At 40.8% G+C, this 18,541-nt stretch overlaps 1 protein-coding gene across 1 annotated transcript in view; it reads left to right on the top strand.

Annotated features, from left to right (window-relative positions):
* LOC309384071 (SITS-binding protein-like) overlaps positions 1 to 18,541 on the top strand; it is a gene marked incomplete at its 5' end in the record, with an annotated part of 42,061 nt that overhangs the window by 5,202 nt on the left and 18,318 nt on the right. Inside the window, 6 exons of the mRNA XM_081937254.1 lie at positions 6,471 to 6,642; positions 9,142 to 9,352; positions 10,049 to 10,199; positions 11,162 to 11,365; positions 12,711 to 12,979; positions 14,647 to 14,783. Of these exons, the coding sequence (XP_081793380.1) occupies positions 6,471 to 6,642; positions 9,142 to 9,352; positions 10,049 to 10,199; positions 11,162 to 11,365; positions 12,711 to 12,979; positions 14,647 to 14,783 (1,144 nt within the window). The remainder of the gene's footprint in view (positions 1 to 6,470; positions 6,643 to 9,141; positions 9,353 to 10,048; positions 10,200 to 11,161; positions 11,366 to 12,710; positions 12,980 to 14,646; positions 14,784 to 18,541) is intronic.

Genomic DNA, 18,541 nt, shown 5'->3' with positions numbered 1-18,541 from the left:
TGCAGGATGGATTAATCATATCACATTATATTTTAATTGGCTTACATTGACATATATACCATTGCCTTCAGCAGCCTTTTCTAAATCATATCCTTTGGAGTTCTCTATCATTCTCAATTTGCAATAGGAAAACTTTTGCTCCTGCATAAGAACAACATATTAATTTTAATGATGTTATTCTAAAGAATCTTGTTAATTATACATATTTTTAAAAATCAAAAAGGATATTTTAAATTAGATCATTCATAACTAGATTTCAGTTTTACTAAGACTTTTTTCATAATGGGAACCACAGGAAAATAAAAATACATTGATATTTACTAATATGGTAAAAAAAACTATTTTCTAATTTCATAAAGATATTCTTCCCCTGCAGAATCGGCTCCTAATTTTTCCACCTCATTCTAAGGATGCTTTAGAATTTATTTTGATAAAAAGTGTCTGTTTTTATTTATAAATATACTCATTATTATAAAGTAGTGAATGGATGGAGTGGTAGTTGCTATATTTTTCTCCAATTTTCTGCAGCCACCTTGGCTGCCCAATTCATAATCCAATTCTTCATAATTTCCCTGAAGCATAGAAAAATAGGAGAACTGCAGATCACCAGATAGATAATAACTTAGTGAAGGAATTAAGTTTGATAAGAGATTGATGAAGATTAATAAATTGAAGTTCATATCAGACAAGTAAAGGGTATTATTGGTGGGAAAACCATTTGCCCATCTCAGTAGGGTTCAATCTTTTCTGGAAATATTTGCACCCTTCTTGAAAAATGTCTTGCCATGGTTGTTAAGTTACTCAATGCAATTGTTTAGCTAGCAATTTGGCTTGCTTGTCAAAAGATCACAAAAGGTGATCCACATGACCCAAAACACTGCAACCACCTGGCATGCCAAAAATACATGCCAATTGCCAAGCATCCAAATTTTGATCATGTGACAGTGGGGATACTGCAAGAGTTGTTAAGTGTCAAAAACAGTCATAAGTTGCTTTTTTCATTATTGTTATAATTTTGAACAATCACTAAACAAAAGTTTGTAAGATGAAGACTTCCTATACTATGGTATCTGTTAGATATTAACATATATCGTGGCAAGTCTCCTCTCTGGTCCGCTGCTACAGCGGGAAACAGGTATCGTTCTGATTGGTCGAGGGGCGTACCCGATCCCTATAAAAGGGGAACCCTCCAACCACAGAGCAAGCTGGATCACTACTACTATTAATAAAGAGCTGTTAAGTCACTTCGTGTCCGGAGTCTGTTCTCTCGTTGCCCAGATCTAACATTGGCGACGAAGGTGGGATCGAGAGGCAGATAGGACGAAGAACGCTACTCCAGAATCTCCGGATTTGATCCAGCCCAGGAATTCGGCAGAAATTCCGGCAGCCATCTCGGGTCACCGCGGCGCGGCAAATTCAAACGAGAGAAAATGGCGATGCACACTCCCCCCGCTCCATTCGACCCAGCGAACGACGAATGGGAAGCCTTCATGATTCGATTCGAGTGTTTTCTCGAAGCGAACGAGTACACGGGGATCACCGACGCCCGGAAGAAAAACATCTTCCTCGGCTACTGCGGGAAAGAAGTCTTCAACACGGCCAGAGACCTCACCGCGCCTACTCCGATACAGGCAGTATCATGGACGGCATTGCAACAGGCTCTACAGACTCATTACGCGCCAAAACCTTCCCGCCATGTTTGCCGCAAGGAATTCAACACGCGGAACCAGAAAGCGGGAGAATCAATCAATCAATATGTTGCAGCCCTGAGTAAAGCAGCAACTCACTGCGAGTTCAGGGATCTGGACGAGCATATCTTAGCGCAGCTTATCTGTGGGTTAAGAGACATTTCACTACAAAAGAAGCTGTTGGCAAACCCAAATTTAACCCTACAGATCGCTCTAAACGAAGCAAGAGCGTCAGAGTCAGCGGAGAAGTCATCAGTAACCATACAACGCGGTTTCAGCGTAAACCAGCCAGTACCAAGGCAAACCAGAGTTCACTACGAGGACACAAGCCCCGACTACGAGGATCCCGAGTTCGAGGACAGTCACCTGATGCGGAGCAGTCACTTGAGACCTGGGGGGAGACCCGGATTCCGTTTGCCGCCCTGCGCAAGCTGCGGAGGGAATCACCCCAGGTCTACCTGTAGGTTCAGGAACGTTGTTTGTTCGCACTGCAACAAACTTGGGCACATCGCACGAGTGTGCCGGAGCGAAGTCCCTGCCTCACGGCAGCCACCCATGTACCGCCAACAGAAGCCCAACCCAGGGGCTTGGCGAAATCAAAAAGGGCGCCCAGAGAGAAATCCACAAGTGTTTACTCAGAGAGAAAATTCCCAAAGAGCTGAGCGAGCGTATCCCCAGAGAGATTACACACAAGGAGCTGAGCGAGCGTATTCCCAGAGAGACTACACACAAAGAGCTGAGAGAGCGTTCTATCAAGACGCTCAACGAAAGTATTTCCAGGATACAGATGCTGAGATAGAGTTGACCCAGAGAGAGGAATTGCGAACGTATCTCACAACAATAAGCCAAGTCCGCACCAAGCGGCCTAAAAAGCTGAAAGTCACAGTCCTCTTGGAGGGCTCACCTTGCGAGCTAGAAGTTGATACAGGATCATCCCTGACGATCATTTCATGGGCATCCATGAAACAGGCTATCCCTAGCCTCAGAAAGAGCCAACTACGCGCTCCAGACATCCTGCTACGAGACTACCAGGGGAACCAAGTCCCCATCGTGGGCCAAGGCACGTTCCAGATCCGTTTCAAGGACATCGTAGCCCAGCTGCCTGTGACCATCGCCAGCGCACCATTACAAAACCTCCTAGGACTGGATTGGTTTGAATCCTTGGGGCTAGAAGTCACCGGAATCAACGCCGTGGAAAACAGCAGCGCTGAGCAGATTTTTAAGGAGTTCGAGGATATGTTCAGCCCCGGTCTTGGTAAGTATGTGGGTAAACCGATCTCATTCAATTTAGACCCCAAAGTGGCGCCAATCCGACTTAAACCGAGACGAGTGCCTTTTGCACTCCACCCAAAAATAGATAAGGAAATAGATAAGTTAGTGGAGCAAGGAGTCCTTGAGCCGGTGGATCACGCGCGCTGGGAAACGCCCATTGTGACCCCAGTCAAACCAGACGGATCAGTCCGCATCTGCGCGGACTATAAATGCACAATTAATGTCGCGATACAACAAAGCGCATATCCTGTGCCTGTAGTACAGCACTTATTGCACTCGTTGGGGCCAGGAAAGGTATTTGCTAAATTAGACATGGCACAAGCTTACCAGCAGTTGCCCGTAGATAGCACCACAGCGGAGGCCCAAACTATAGTGACGCATAGAGGAGCATTCAAATGCAACCGGCTACAATTCGGTGTGAGTATTGCTCCAGGATTGTTCCAGAGCGTCATGGAACGACTTTTGCAAGGGATACCGGGAGTCGTCCCCTATTTCGACGACATCTTGGTGTCCGCTGCAAACGAGAAGCAGTTAAATAAAAGAGTCAGAACTGTTTTGGCCAGAATCAGAGAAAAGGGTCTCCGCCTCAAAAAGGAAAAATGCCAAATTAACGTGCCTAGCGTAGAATTCCTGGGTTATAGAATCGATGGTCAGGGAATACACCCCACTTCAAAGAAAATTAAGGCGATCCAGGACGCCCCCACACCACGAAATCAGACCGAGTTGCAGGCCTTCCTCGGACTACTTAACTTCTACAGCATTTTTCTGAGACAGAAGGCGACCGTTGCTGAGCCACTACACCATCTACTCCAGAGGAACACACCATGGAAATGGGGACGATCTGAAGCAGCAGCTTTTGCCGGAGTAAAGCGCCTGCTCACCACTGACTCGCTGTTAGTCCAATACAGCCAGACACTACCGCTGGTATTGACCTGCGACGCATCACCTTTTGGAGTCGGCGCAGTCCTCAGCCACCGGATGCCCGACGGAAAAGAAGCACCCATCGCCTTCTACTCCAGGACTCTTTCATCGGCCGAGAGGAATTACAGCCAGATGGACAGGGAAGCACTAGCTGCTGTAGCTGGAGTAAAACGTTTCCACGAATACCTCTACGGCCGCGATTTTGAACTGATTACAGATCACAAACCGCTGTTGGGACTTTTGGCGGGAAACCGCCCCACTCCAGTCTCCCTTTCTCCACGCATGACCAGGTGGACTGTTTTCCTGGCTGCGTACTCATACAAGTTAATTCATCGACCGGGCTCCACTCTAGGACACGCAGACGCACTCAGCCGTTGCCCACTACCGGACCTTTTGCCAGACCCCACTCCCGAAGTACCGGTGCTGCTCATTGATTGTTTGGACTCAGGACCGGTTTCTTCCTACGATGTTGCAAGGTTTTCTTCTAAAGACAATTTAATAAAGCAAGTTCAAACTTGGGTTTGGAGGGGGTGGCCGAAGGGAAACGTGGGCCCGGAATTCAAAGTGTTTTGGTCAAAACGGGATGAACTCTCAGTGTTACAAGGTTGTTTATTGTGGGGGGATCGAGTTGTTATTCCGTATGCTTTGCGTAGGAATGTATTAGATGCTTTACATGTTGGTCATCCGGGGATTGTTAGGATGAAGGCGTTAGCAAGAAGTTACGTTTAGTGGCCAAACATGGACAAAGAAATAGAGGAATGGGTGGCCACTTGCGACCCATGCCAGGAATCGAGACCAGCAACCCCGGAAGCGCCCGCCACAGAATGGGAGAAGCCTAAAGCACCCTGGTCGCGAATACACATCGACTTCGCAGGGCCATTCCAAGGTCAGACTTTCCTTATAGTTGTGGATGCATACTCGAAATGGCTAGAAGTAGTCCTAATGACTTCAACCACGGCAGAGGCAGTCATTAAGGTTCTACGGCGACTTTTCGCCACTCATGGCCTGCCCGACCTCCTGGTCTCCGATAACGGGCCCCAGTTCATGGCCATGCAATTTGAGACATATCTAGCAGGTCAGGGGATTCGGCACGCCCTCGTTGCGCCATTCCATCCGGCATCAAATGGACAGGCGGAGAGAATGGTGCGATTCGCAAAAGAGGCCCTCGCTAGGATGGGTCCAGGTGATTGGCAAACACGCATTGACCATTACCTATTGATCCAACACATTACCCCCAGCGCAACGACGGGTAGGAGCCCCGCTGAACTACTCATGGGCCGCCGTCTACGGTCTCACCTGGACCGTCTTCACCCAAATTACTCTGCCACAGCTCCCCCAGACTCTACAAGCAAAATTCGGAGTTTTAGCATAGGGGATTCAGTATACGCCCACAACTATGCAGGGGGAACATTGTGGATGCCGGCAAAGGTCATTGGCATCACGGGTCCACGATCGTATCTGTTGGAACTAGAAGATGGGCGGAACTGGAAAAGGCACATCAATCAACTACGGGGCCGCCTGGCACACTCAGATCTACGAACAGAGAACGAGAGCTACCTGCCATTGCAAAGCCAGCCACTCGAGAGCCCCAACACAGAGAACTACGACACCTGCAAGCCAAGGACAGAACAAGAGGTCGAGCGCGAAACGGAACAACCCCCAAGCAACGGAAGCGAGCAGATCCCCGAACGCCAAAGCAACGAGAGCCTGCAAACGCCCGGAAACGAAACACAGAAAGAAACCAATCCTACAACTACTTCTGACCAACCCGAACTTCGACGCTCCACTCGAGTAAGGCAAACACCAACGTATCTCAGGGACTATATTACTAACCGCAACGTTCCATCTAGGAGGGGAGGGGTGTTAGATATTAACATATATCGTGGCAAGTCTCCTCTCTGGTCCGCTGCTACAGCAGGAAACAGGTATCGTTCTGATTGGTCGAGGGGCGTACCCTATCCCTATAAAAGGGGAACCCTCCGACCACAGAGCAAGCTGGATCACTACTACTATTAATAAAGAGCTGTTAAGTCACTTCGTGTCCGCAGTCTGTTCTCTCGTTGCCCAGATCTAACATTTGGTATCAATTATACATTTTCTAGTAACCTCTTGATTAACTGTGATTTGTGATATGTGAGACTTTCAAAATAAAGCTACAAAGTTGTAATTGAGAACAAACAATATGATGATATCATGCCAGAGTTTCATCAACCACAATTATCACCAGTCAATTTCTGAGCTCAATTTAGTATTTTGATATTAGTTTTTAAAGCCCATAATGGCTTGGACCAAAATATCAAGGAATGTCTTTGCTTTTAGTACTTCTCCCAGCTCTTTATTCATTTAGTGGTCCTCTTCCTGTGCCCTTACCAAGTGAAATGAGGCAGGCAGCTTCAGGAAAGAGGACCTTCTTCTCCAGTGTATGTGACCTTGTTTGGAGAGATGTCCTCATACCTTTTGTGACATGTTCATTCTATTAAACCCAGACAGATCATATCCCATCCTCAGAAGCTGATTGTGCTAAAAAATCTCTTCATTCACATGTGCACAAGATTTCATTTTTTTTTAATCTTGTATTTTGCTCTACAGGATTGCTTTTCCATGGTAAATGTCTCCTGGTATGGAGGAGCCAGTGTCAGTAGTCAGCATTGGCCTCTGAACAGTGTGAACATCAAGTCCCAACCGTTCACTATCAGTAATCTTAGTAAAAGCCCAAATGCTTATGGCTCTGTCTTAGAAAGATATTTTTTGGGATCCACCGGTAAGTTTCCTTTCCTTATTTGATTTCCTAAATTGTGTTGTCTAAATACAATAGCACAGGCAGCTTTGAAAACTTAGATAAAAAGAACTGTTAGGACATTGGGCAAAGTGGAGTACCACAATTTTTTGGATAATTACTTTGTTGTCCTAACTGGTTATCAGAAAGAGTCCAGAAATGTTTGTAAGATCTTCTGGCTCCAATGTTAAAACAACTTGGCCAGCATTGGCTATCACTGTTCACTTTTATCAATAGGAGGAAGTGTTACTGCTTCATTATCTAGGATGTCTTGTTAATGTCCTAAGTATTATTCCTCATTCCTGAAAGACAAAAAGGAGAAGGGCAGCTATTTACTTTAAGTATTGGCCTCCCCATTATGAAAAACTGAGAATAATTTGTTATATTTTTAATAACGTAGTTCAGTCTGTGCATTATGCACAATGGTATCCACTGTCCATTCTGCTTTTGCAACAGTGCATGAGACTAGGCCATCTTCACCAATATGGGGACTTCCAAATGTGTTGAGACAACTCTGAGAATGTGCTGGGAAGGCACTCTCAGAGTTAGCTTCTAAGAATCAAGCTCAATGCGAAAAAGTTCTTACCTTAAGAAGCAGAAGAAATCTGCCCAGCCTATGCTATCAAAAAAAGAGGAATTGCTTAGGATGTAAAATTTACAAGAGGCATGGGACCAAAGACAGTCCTTCTCCAAAACAGTTGATGTAGAAGACTTACTTCATGAAACGCATCACATACCCTAAGATATTGGCTTTCCATAGAACTGTCAAAGTGATAGTCATAGTATTTCACTTGGTGCTTGGTAACATAGCTGAAGTTGTCTGATTGATTGTTGGTACTAGGCTGTTGTTTTTTTATTAGATGATATTTTATCATATTGTACCTCTAATTTGTAACTTACCCATAGCCTTGGGAATAGGAAGTACAGGTGGTCCTCAACTTACAACCATTTGTACGTCTCTCTGGAACATCATCCCCCAAGAGATTAGACTGTCTCCCACACTAGCACTCTTCCAGAAGACCAGGTTCTTAAAGCGGGCCTGGGGAACCCAGAGTGGGATGGAGACCATTAAATGTCTCGTGTGAGGTGCTGTTACCAGGGTGGGGGTGTGGAGGGATGATTTTATTATAATTAATTTATTATATGACTCTTCTTTTATTATTTTTATTGTTTTCATATGAGGTTTTATATTCTATACAGTGCCTTGAGTTGCCATGGGCACATAAGTGGCAATATAAATTCCCTAAATAAAATAATTTGTTTAGTAATCATTTGAAGTTACAATGGCACTAAAAAAATGCCATTGTTATGATCATCTTTCCCACTTATGACTGCTACAGACTCCCTATTGGTCACATGATCAAAGGTTAGATGCTTGGCAACTGGTATGTATTTATGACAGTTGCAGTGTCCCATGTGATCCCCTTTTGTGATCTTCTGACAAGCAAGCGTCTTGCTTAGTAATAGAATTTTGGGTTCGATTGTGGTCATAAATCAAGATCTACCTGCATATAAATTCAAATGAATACATGAATGAATGTGCATGTACTGTACATCTTTCCAGTCCCTAATACTATTAGGCTGAGAAAACAAAAGACTAAATGTGATTTTTCTCATTGATAACTCTATACAGAATTGTCTGATTGGTCAGGATACACCTTAACCAAGTTTCAAATATGTGAAGAGTGGATGTATGAAATGGAATTATAAATTTAAATCTATCAAACAATAGGACAGCAGTAGGGTCTAAAACTGAGTAGGGTAGAATTAGCCTATTGGATTCAAGCACTTATCATATATAAAAATATCTTGAAATGGGGAGGACAACCTATTTCACCCTTCCTTTCCATCTTAAGGGGCATACACAGCATGATAGCATTAAAAACATTTGCCACACTTTACATTGTAAAGCATGTTTAATGTTCTAAGTATTGCTGTATCTCCGAGTTTCTGGTAGTCTAATGTCTCTGGCCTGTCCCATTGTAGCAGATCAAGGGGAAATGCTTCCTTCTAAAGATTTGCTACAGTTCAGAACTAAGTTTCATACTGTGAAGAGGATTGATTGCCAGGGTCAACAAATTTGAAAATCAGGGAACGCCTCTCTCATATGGTGTTTGGCTTGGAGACACTATTGATTAAAAAAATACATCGTATTACTCAGAGTTTCCATCAATGTTTGTAGACCATGGAGTTAATTATATCTATTATACATATTCCATCTGTAAACAACAGAATGTTTATGCAATCTCACCTACAAGCAACATAAATAAAATAATGTAGTCGTATGCACAAGGCTTGTGTGACTTTATACTGTATATACAGTATACACACTCATACATAAAGACAGTCCTGTATTGTATTAGAACTCCCATTCACAAGAAGAGACATAAAGGGAGCTGTGATCCAATACATCTGTAGAGCACTAGGCTGGGTTGACAAATTAAGATACTGTCTAAAATGCTTTTCTGTGTGTTATCATTGAAGGAGTAACCGTGATGATGGTTTCAGATACACCAGTCTCTCTCTCAGTGGAGAGAAACAGACATTTTTGCCTTGAAAATATTCCTGGCCCAGACACGGCTCTCCTGCAGTACACTGTGTGCATGAGTCAAAACATCACATCTGCTCATCAGGAACTGATGGGGGATCGACTTCTGAGACAACAACGAAGGTTGCCAGATACAGACATACTTAGGTAAGCATTAAGTGAAGTGTTATAGCGTTGGATGATATCTCAAGCAGTTATTTAATGCCAAGATCTGGGAATTGCTGTCCTTACATATTAAAAGGGTTCCAGACTGGGAGAAAAAAATCACAAGCATACAGTTTGATCCTAAATCAGATTGAAAATCAGACTGGGGCTCCCAAAGATGGAAGGACATGTTTTGCTGCCATTTTGAGTGGGGTACAAAAAGACTGTCTAATGTAGACCTAAAATAGTTGAAAAACATAAGAAAAAGTAACAAAAAGTGCTGTGCCTATATGTATAGAATATCGACTATAGGGGAAGGAGTGGCAGAATCTGAGGGTGGAATTAAAATCTAGAATCTCTACATAACCACAAGTGAGCTAAGTCCAACCCCCACCTCCCCCTATCCATTAACTCCTAGTAGGTGCTAACTGCTAGATAAGGATATTCCTGTGCTTAGGCGTAAGTAGAAATAAATAAATTTAATTGGATGGACCTGATCCTTTGCACCTAATAATCTAATAATCACCCTACTGACTGTGACCCTCACCCTTGGAAAACAAGATTAAGTGTGGCCTGCCTACAAAAGTTTCCTCATTGGGACCCATGGCTTCTTCACTCATTTCCATTTGTCAGGCACCCACTGAACATAATTGACAAACCAGTTGTTGTTAAATCAAGCAAGACTCTTCTTTTTAATAGGTTGCCAGTCTGGAGATATTATGGTGTAGCTGATTCTGTTGCTCAAATGGAGCAAGGACTGAAGTCTTTCTACAATAAACTTCAAACACATAATCTTGGGGAGGGCATAATCGCTCTCAGTGAAGAGTCTACAATGCTACTTCGAAATATGGTATGTGTAGCAAATCCAAGTTATCATCCACAAAATTCCTTCCTCAACAATTTTTAATTCTAATATTCTGCATTAAATTATAGTTCAGAATTTCATTCTTGGCCAACAAATCCTTTTTTTTTTTTTGAGCCACTGGGTATTTCATTATGACAGTATTTAATAGCTATTGGTATACTCATTAGCTATAATTGTTATGTTTTTAATAGGAAGGGAGGGAGGAAGGGAGGGAAGGAGGGAAGGAGGGAAGAAGCAAAGAAAGGAGGAAAGAAAGGAGGGAGGGAAGAAGGAAGAGAGAAAGGAAGGGAAGAAGGGAAGATGGGAAAATGGGAGGGAGGAAGAAAAGAAGGAAAGAAGAAGGAAGGAAGGAAGGAAGGAAGGAAGGAAGGAAGGAAGGAAGGAAGGAAGGAAGGCACCAGACTTAGGCATTCTGTTTTGTACTCCCTGAGCTAAACTTTCAGAACTTCTAATCTACACTGTTAAAACAACGATTTGGACAAGACATGGATGCTATTATTAAATACTATTATAAATCTGACAAGCAGATTCTGGGGCTCCTATTAACACACCATCTAGGCCCTGACCAGATTCACCCAGTGACATCTAAGATAAAAGCATCCAGTACTACAGCCTTGTTGAAAGTTATGATCTGATAAGCAGAGGTCCATCTAAGCATGCTCAGCTCCCTTAACTACAACCACCAAAGAGTTTATTCAGGTTTTGTCTACCGCTCTATACACAATATCTCTTCTGTGCTATTTCCTAGGTTTCTGCTTTGATGCCAAAGTACCAATGAAACCAACTAGAAAAATCTCTCTTGGCTACATAAAGTACCTGCTCAGCTGGAGCTCTCTTTAATAAGCAGTGGTTTACATAATAAGCAATTTGTCCTACTGTCCATACAGCCTAGTTCATGACCTCTGCGACAAAGTCTCATTGTGTTCTCTCTTCTCCCTCCCTTGCAGGATCACATCTATTTACCTCTGCTAAGAAGAAAAAGACTGCATGCACTGAGATTTATCACGAACAACTTCCATATGAAACCACTAAAACTTTCCATCACTTTGTCCCCTTATACAAGCATCAACTCACCAATTTTCCAAAGGTCCCTGCAAGAAGGGAAAGAAGAATTTTGGTTGAGCCGCCATTCTGAATCCAGTGACTATTCGGTACAATTTGCTAATGTTGTCCATTTACTTGGCCCATTGCATTTAATGGTCATTTCTATCATAGGATTATTTGGCCGCTTGATTTATTTTAAAGAAAAATTAAACCCAAAATTTGTATAAAGCAGAGATGAGTGATTGGCTTACCTGATTGTTTTGTCCTAAAAATTGTGCCATGCTCTAACTGATTTGGATGGATTCTCCTCTTGCTGAGATTTGGGTATTAAGGCAGGAAGGAGGCATTAAACCCTGCTCAGCTCCCTCTATATCTGGGTGAGTGTGGCCAATTTAGCTGTCCATTAAACAATACACACAAATTAAACTTTAATTTGTTATGCTCCTGGGGGTGGAAACAGGCTAGTGAAGGGATGTGGTTGCCTTGGGGGGTGAGGGGCCATTTTTGGCCTCCTGAGGCCTCAGTGTGTCCCATTTTTGGCCTCCAGAAGGCGGGTGGGGGCTGGCAGGTGGGTGAGGTGATGTGGGCGGGGCAGCATCATGGTCCCGTGTGGGCCAGATCAATGGCTTCAGGGGCCACATCATTAACAATTATCTCACTTAGCAACAGAAATTTTGGGCTGAATTGTGGCCTTAAGTCGAGGACTACCTGTATTGTGTTTTCTTCTCTGAGTGACCTTTGTTGCTCCAAAATGTGTCAGAGATCAGTGGGTGAGACATTCATTGGGCGACACTCTTCGCCTGATCAATTAGAAAGTGAGCACTGATTGGACTGCAGTCTCCTCAACATGTTTTTAGCATTCTGGGGTTGCCTGAAAAGATAACCACCACAGTTATGCTTCAAAGTGTGAAGCATAATTTTGTGAAAGATTAAGAAGTGGAAACTTTGGCATGGAAATATTTTATAGATAGCATGCACATATAAGCATGTTGTGTGACGACCCAGAATGTTTTATATTGGAGCAGTACAATAATGCTGTTAAATAAGTAAATACCTATCATGCAATTTCCTTTCAGTGTACACAGGATGCAGAAAAAGAATAAGAAACAGTAAACCAAAGAAACAATAGACCTAAGATAAGATATGGGAAAAGAAAATTAAAATTTGTATAGTGAACACTATTCATTATACCTTTTCTAACTTGGCAAACCAGTTGAGTTACCCTATACTCATTCACCTTTCATCTATTGACTTTTCTTTGTTACATTTTTCACCTCTATTCACCAAATTTGCCTACTTGCAGATCATAAATTCTGTAAGTCTAATACTATATAATCAAAGGTGAGCTTTTTAGTCCTCCAATTTAACAGATGAATTTCATTGGCTAATCCATTTATAGAGATTAGTCTCCACTTCTGCTACAGCTTTCTTATGTCCACCTTTCCATTACAGGTGCCACTCCTCACCAAATGGAAAGGGCAGATTTCAGCCTGTCTGAATGTAACCAGTCAGGCTGCAGTGCTCTGGTACCTGGGCCAGGTGAAGCTCTTAAAGCAGCAACTGGGAGCAAAGTATGTGGTTTTTGAAGGTAGTGAAGGCAACATATTTATGGACCAAGTGATCCCACCTCCTGCAGAGCTCAGAGGGGATAAATACATCAGTATTTTGGCCTCAATCGCAACAATGCTGGGAAATTCATCAATCATTACTGGTGCTACAAGGTTGGTTTCAGAAAAGAATTCTCACATTATATCTTGTCCTAAATCAGGCCTGTCTTCCAATCTTTTATTTATTAATTAAATTTGTCACCCGTCTTGCCGGAAGGTGACTCTTTAGTGCCTTCATTTTTAAAATAAGTGAAAGTTCTTGGAGTTAGACAATACTTGTTAATGCTGTACTTCTTTGGTTTAGGGTTCTCAGCAATCACCTCCCCCAAATTAGAGCTCCCTCCCCCATTTCCAAATATATTGCCTTTTCTGAGAACCATGGGAATTGTGGGAAACGGCCTCAAATACATACACTGCAGAGAGCACTAATTTGGGGGAAGTAGCTGTCCTCGAAGATATCTTTTTTCTTTCTTCTTCCTGTGTTTAGGTTCAATGTGGGATTAAGAACATTGGGTTTTTATTTTTCAGACAAAGTTCAACCAAGAATTAAGGAAAGTGCTGACTAGCCCTGAAGTCCTCCACCTGCTGTTTATAACAATGCTTTTCCCCAATCAGTTACAAGTGGAAAGGCTTATCGTGTATATTTACAATGGGGCTATTTTCCCATTAATTTTCTGCAATGAAAGAGCAGGATATCATGAAATAAATGGTCTTCCCAGCATTTTTGGAAATGACTAAAGAGTTCCATCTTATCTCCTAAAACATACAGGACCTTTAGGGTACCAAGATGATGGCAACCATTGGAGCAGTAAAGGATGGGATTCATGGTTTACATTCAGTGGTGGGATTCAACCCTCTTAACAGCTGGTTTGCTGAAAATGTGTCCCTGGGCCCCGACCCGAGGTGAAAGGCGAACGGCCGGCATGCTTACCTTTGGTAAGCAGAGCAGCGAGGCACAGAGATTAGCTGGATGGTCTGGACCGCTTGATGAAGGGAAGATAATATATATGGCAGGCAGGGCTAGCAGGTGGTCGATTTTATTGGTTCTCCGAACTGCGCAAAATAATAACAACTGGTTTATCCGAACCGGTCCGAACTGGCTGAATCCCACCCCGGTTTACATTCCATATTAAAAGCAGTAGGATGGAGAAAATTCATTGCTTTGGAGAGGGGTATAGCATACTATACATCCCAAGCCTACAATTGGAAAAAGGAAGGACTCTGTACTCCATATTTCAAGTAGATCTCATTTGCCAACACCCCTCCATCGTAGACTCAATTTCTGAGTGCCTTTTTCTGAATGTGTGCAGTGTGACTTGAGCTTCCATAAATTCTGCTGCTATTGAAATAACAATTGATTCCATCTAAAAAGGATCTCTATTTCAGGTGTCTTTTAATCCTCCAGCTATCTTGAAAGAGTTTCACATGAGTCTGAATTGCACGTTGGAAAATATTTATTTCCCGGACTTCCTTCGACCAAGTTCGTTTTCTACAGTGATTCTAGAGAGGAAATGTCAACTAGCCACACTCTTCTGTTTGCTGTATTCTAGTGAATAGCAGAGTGGTTGATTCCCCAAAGCCATGTATGCAACCATTTATTCTGGCCCAGCCTTTCTATTTAGCAAGTTAGGAGTGATACATTAAAAACAGAGTCTGATTTCATGTTCAAGGTCTATTTGACTTTTTGTGATTTTGATGCAGCATTTGGTAATTTCAGTAAGCACTTATTGTGCATTTGAGTAATTCCATATTTACCGTGTAATTATTTGCATTGCTTATAGATCCAGCCACCTGCCACTCTTTTTCCAAATGAATCCACGACAATCGGACTGGAGTTACACTGGTTTGAAAGGGATTATTCCATCTGTGCTTCATTATAGTCTTCTTGGTTATACCTTTTTCATTCCAGATGCAATAGGTAATATTATTATATGCTCTGCTTCTTTCAAAAGCTGTTTTGAAAGGCTAATACAGATATAAATGAAAAAACCAGGCAATAACTTTCCAGTAAAACATATTTATAAACAGAAAGTTACAAATCCAATGTCGCCTTTTCTATGTAATATTCGGAGGAGCGAATCCTTTTTGAAACTCCACCAAGTCACTGCCAGTCCCTTTGTATACCTAGATGGATTACTGGTCTGACAATAAAAGGCAGCTTTTAAGATTCCTACTGGGAGACAAAATAGACAAAAACTGACATCAATGTCCAATTTTGCCACCACACTGGAGTTGTCTGATTTCAGTTATCAGGCATTAGTCTGTGTGCTAGTAAAAACAAATGAAGGATATAAGTAGAAAATCCATATGCATTTAATCCTGCCTTCATTCATCTAACTGATGGAAGTACAGGGACTTTTGGTTTTGTAGCTGATTCATAGCATGGATTACATCTATTCCAGAGCTCCAAGATATAATAGTACAGTATGTTTTCTGTGTGAAAGTTTCCCAGGTTTAATGCCTTCAGACTCCAAGTAGAGCTAAAACTGTTTTGATCTGAAAACTGAAGACATAAAGCCAATCAACGTAATCATGTGTTATGTTGACAACTGACCTGATTAAAAGACAGTTTCCTTTGATAAGATAGATGAAATTGTATTTCAGATGTCTGATTATGAATGAAAATTGCCAGATACTTTCGGCTTTTCTTCACTAGCCACCAATTTGTACCATTTAGCTCAAGTTATGCCAAGAAGTTTTCTGGACATCTGCAAAATCTAAAATAAAGCTACGTGTTGAGCATCTCTAAAATGTCACCACTTATCTCCTGCACTTGTGGAGGACAAGAAACATGGTATTTTCCCAATTCCATAGATATGTCAACAACTTTATTTCTTTTAGCCTACTGACTTTCATTTTATGGCTTCAGGCAGCATTCAACATTTAGTCTTAAAATAATTGAAGGCAGCAGGAAAAAAGGCAAACCCTTAAAAGCTGAACAAAGAGATTGAAGCCCTTTCCTAAACTGAAAGAAGAAGGCAACCAGCCTCAGGGCCAATGAGGGATCTGTCACCGAATAAGCAGAGCTAGCTCTTCGTGTCAAATGCATCCATCACAAGCCTGAAGGTGGAATTGAATGGGGCAGATTGTGTGCAAATAGTTGTACTGCAAAATAAATTGGCCTCATACAAATTCAGCTAAAAGCCTGAGATGATTTCAGATTGCCTAAAATAAAGGTTGTTTCTGTAATTTCAAGGTTCTCTCCGAGTGTTGGAATAGACTGCTTTAAAGTCTGTTTCCATAATCACCAATAACCATGCTATGCTAAACATTGCCTTTTAAAACCACGCTTCATTGAATAAACAACTAGTTTGACATACTGTGTTATGCCTTAAGCCATGGTTTACAACCCAGAGGAAGTAAATTTGCATATTTTGCATATCTATTTTGCCAAATGGCCCTGTCCTGATTATGGGCCACCAAACATTTCTGGACGGCAGAAAATGATGTTGATGTCTTCCAAGGGCTCTTGGCCAATGTAAATCCTCATATTATAACTTATATTTGCCTGACCTAAGTAGAAAGCAGTGCTGGCTTGTGCCAGCGAAAATGTTTCTGTCCAGTTTGTCTGATGCATTTTGCTTTCTTTTGTTTTTATAAAAAGTTTTTATTTTTAGACAGACATAGACAAACAAAACATAAAACATAAAACCATCTTCAATTACATACATGTCGATTGGTTATAAGATTTTTGTGAATCCTTTCCATAGTCCTCACTTACAATTTATATAAAATCACATATTATCAATCAAATATATATGTATACATTATTATCATTGTACATCATTTATATGACTTTAACTATTATTCCTTCATTTTAAATGAGATATTCTAGACATTGGATTCATTTATATTATAACAATTCATTACATCATCTTAAATCTATCCAATAATAATGTATCTTTATGTTGTATTCTGTATCATTCTATTATTTTTGTGCTATTAAAATTCTCTAGTGTCTTTCATTTCCATGTTTTTTATCTAACCACTTATAAAATAAATCCCATATCTTGTAAAATTGTTTATCTTCTTGTTCTCTAATTTCAAATGTCAATTTACTCATTTCAGCACATTCCATTATTTTCTGAATAACTTCCTCCTGCTTTGGTATTTTCTCATTTTTCCAGTTTTTAGAAAATACAATTCTAGCTGCTGTTAACACATTTACAATCAAATATTTCAGTTCTCTACTATATGTTTCTGGTAAAATTCCCAATAAACAAATCTCTGGTTTAAAGTCTATATGTTTTTGTATCATTTTTTTCCAACCATGTGTGGATTTTAGTCCAATATCTTTTAGCTTCTGCGCACGTCCACCACATATGGTAATATGAATGTGGTATCTGATGGCATTTCCAACACTTTTCTGATTTATTCTTGAACATTCTTGCTATTCTCGTCGGGGATAAGTGCCACCTGTAAAACATCTTATGCAAATTTTCTTTATATGCTGTTGACATTGTCATTTTATAATTTTGAGATCACAATTTTTGTCATTTCTCTAAGTCAATCCCACGTCCAAAATTTTCCCCCCAAGCAATCATAGATTCTTTAACTTGTTCTTCTTCTAGCTTAACTTCTAATAAGTATCCATATAGTTTTTAAATCACTTTTTCATCAGTACCTGTCAAAATTTTATCTAAATCAGTCATTTTATCATAGAAACCTTCCATTTTAAGATCTTTATCATATGTAGAATGTATTTGCGCATATGAAAACAAGTTCTTCCTTATACCTTGTTCTTCCAGTTCTTGCATAGATTTAAGTTCACCCTTTACATTCAATATTTCACCATATCTAACTGTTTGTTCCTTTTTGTATGTTATTGGATAAGAAAATGCTTCAATGGTTGATAACCAGACTGGAATTTTTAAATAATGTTGCCTTTTAGTCTTCTCCCAGTTTAATAGCAAAGCCTCACATATATAATGTCTTCTAAAATACCCCTACATTTTAGTTCCCTTGTACCATAAGAAAGCATGTCATCCCAACAACAAATCATGTCCTTCTAAAATCAATAATCTAGAATTTCTTAATGTTATCCATTTCTTAACCCACATCAAGCTTGTTGCCTGGTAATATAACTCCCAGTTAGGTTAGACCAAATCCTCCTCTTGTTCTGGCATCTTGTAGCAGTTTTAATTTTATTCTTGCTTTTTTCCCTGCCAAATATAGTTCAAAACTGTTTTGTTTAAATTGTCAAAATAATCTTTTCCTAATCTAATTGGAATTGTCTGGAACAAATATAAAATCCTGGGTAATATATTCATCTTGATTGTTGATATTCTCCCTATTAGTGATAATTGTAAATTTTCCCATTTTGCCAAATCTCTCGTAATCTGTTGTATGAGCTTGTGATAATTGTTCTCTTTAAGTGTACTAAATCTTGCTGTCAAATACTGTATATCCCCAAATACTTGACCTTATTCGTGACCAGAATCTTCAGAGCTTCCGCCAATTCTTCCTTTTGTCTTAGTAACATATTCTTTGTCAAAAACTTTGTTTTATCTTTATTTATTTTCAAGCCTGCTACTTTTCCATATTCCTCTATTTTTTCTCTATCAATTTAGGTGCAGTTTCTAATGGATCCTCTAAGATGAAGACTAGATCATCTGCAAATACTTGCAATTTATATTCTTCCTTTCTGATTTCATACCTTTTATATCTTTTTCTTCT

Source organism: Natrix helvetica (assembly GCF_964273705.1).
Source record: "Natrix helvetica genome assembly, chromosome: 1".
NCBI classification, from domain to species: domain Eukaryota; kingdom Metazoa; phylum Chordata; class Lepidosauria; order Squamata; family Natricidae; genus Natrix; species Natrix helvetica.
This window is presented reverse-complemented; position numbering and strand designations above follow the sequence as displayed.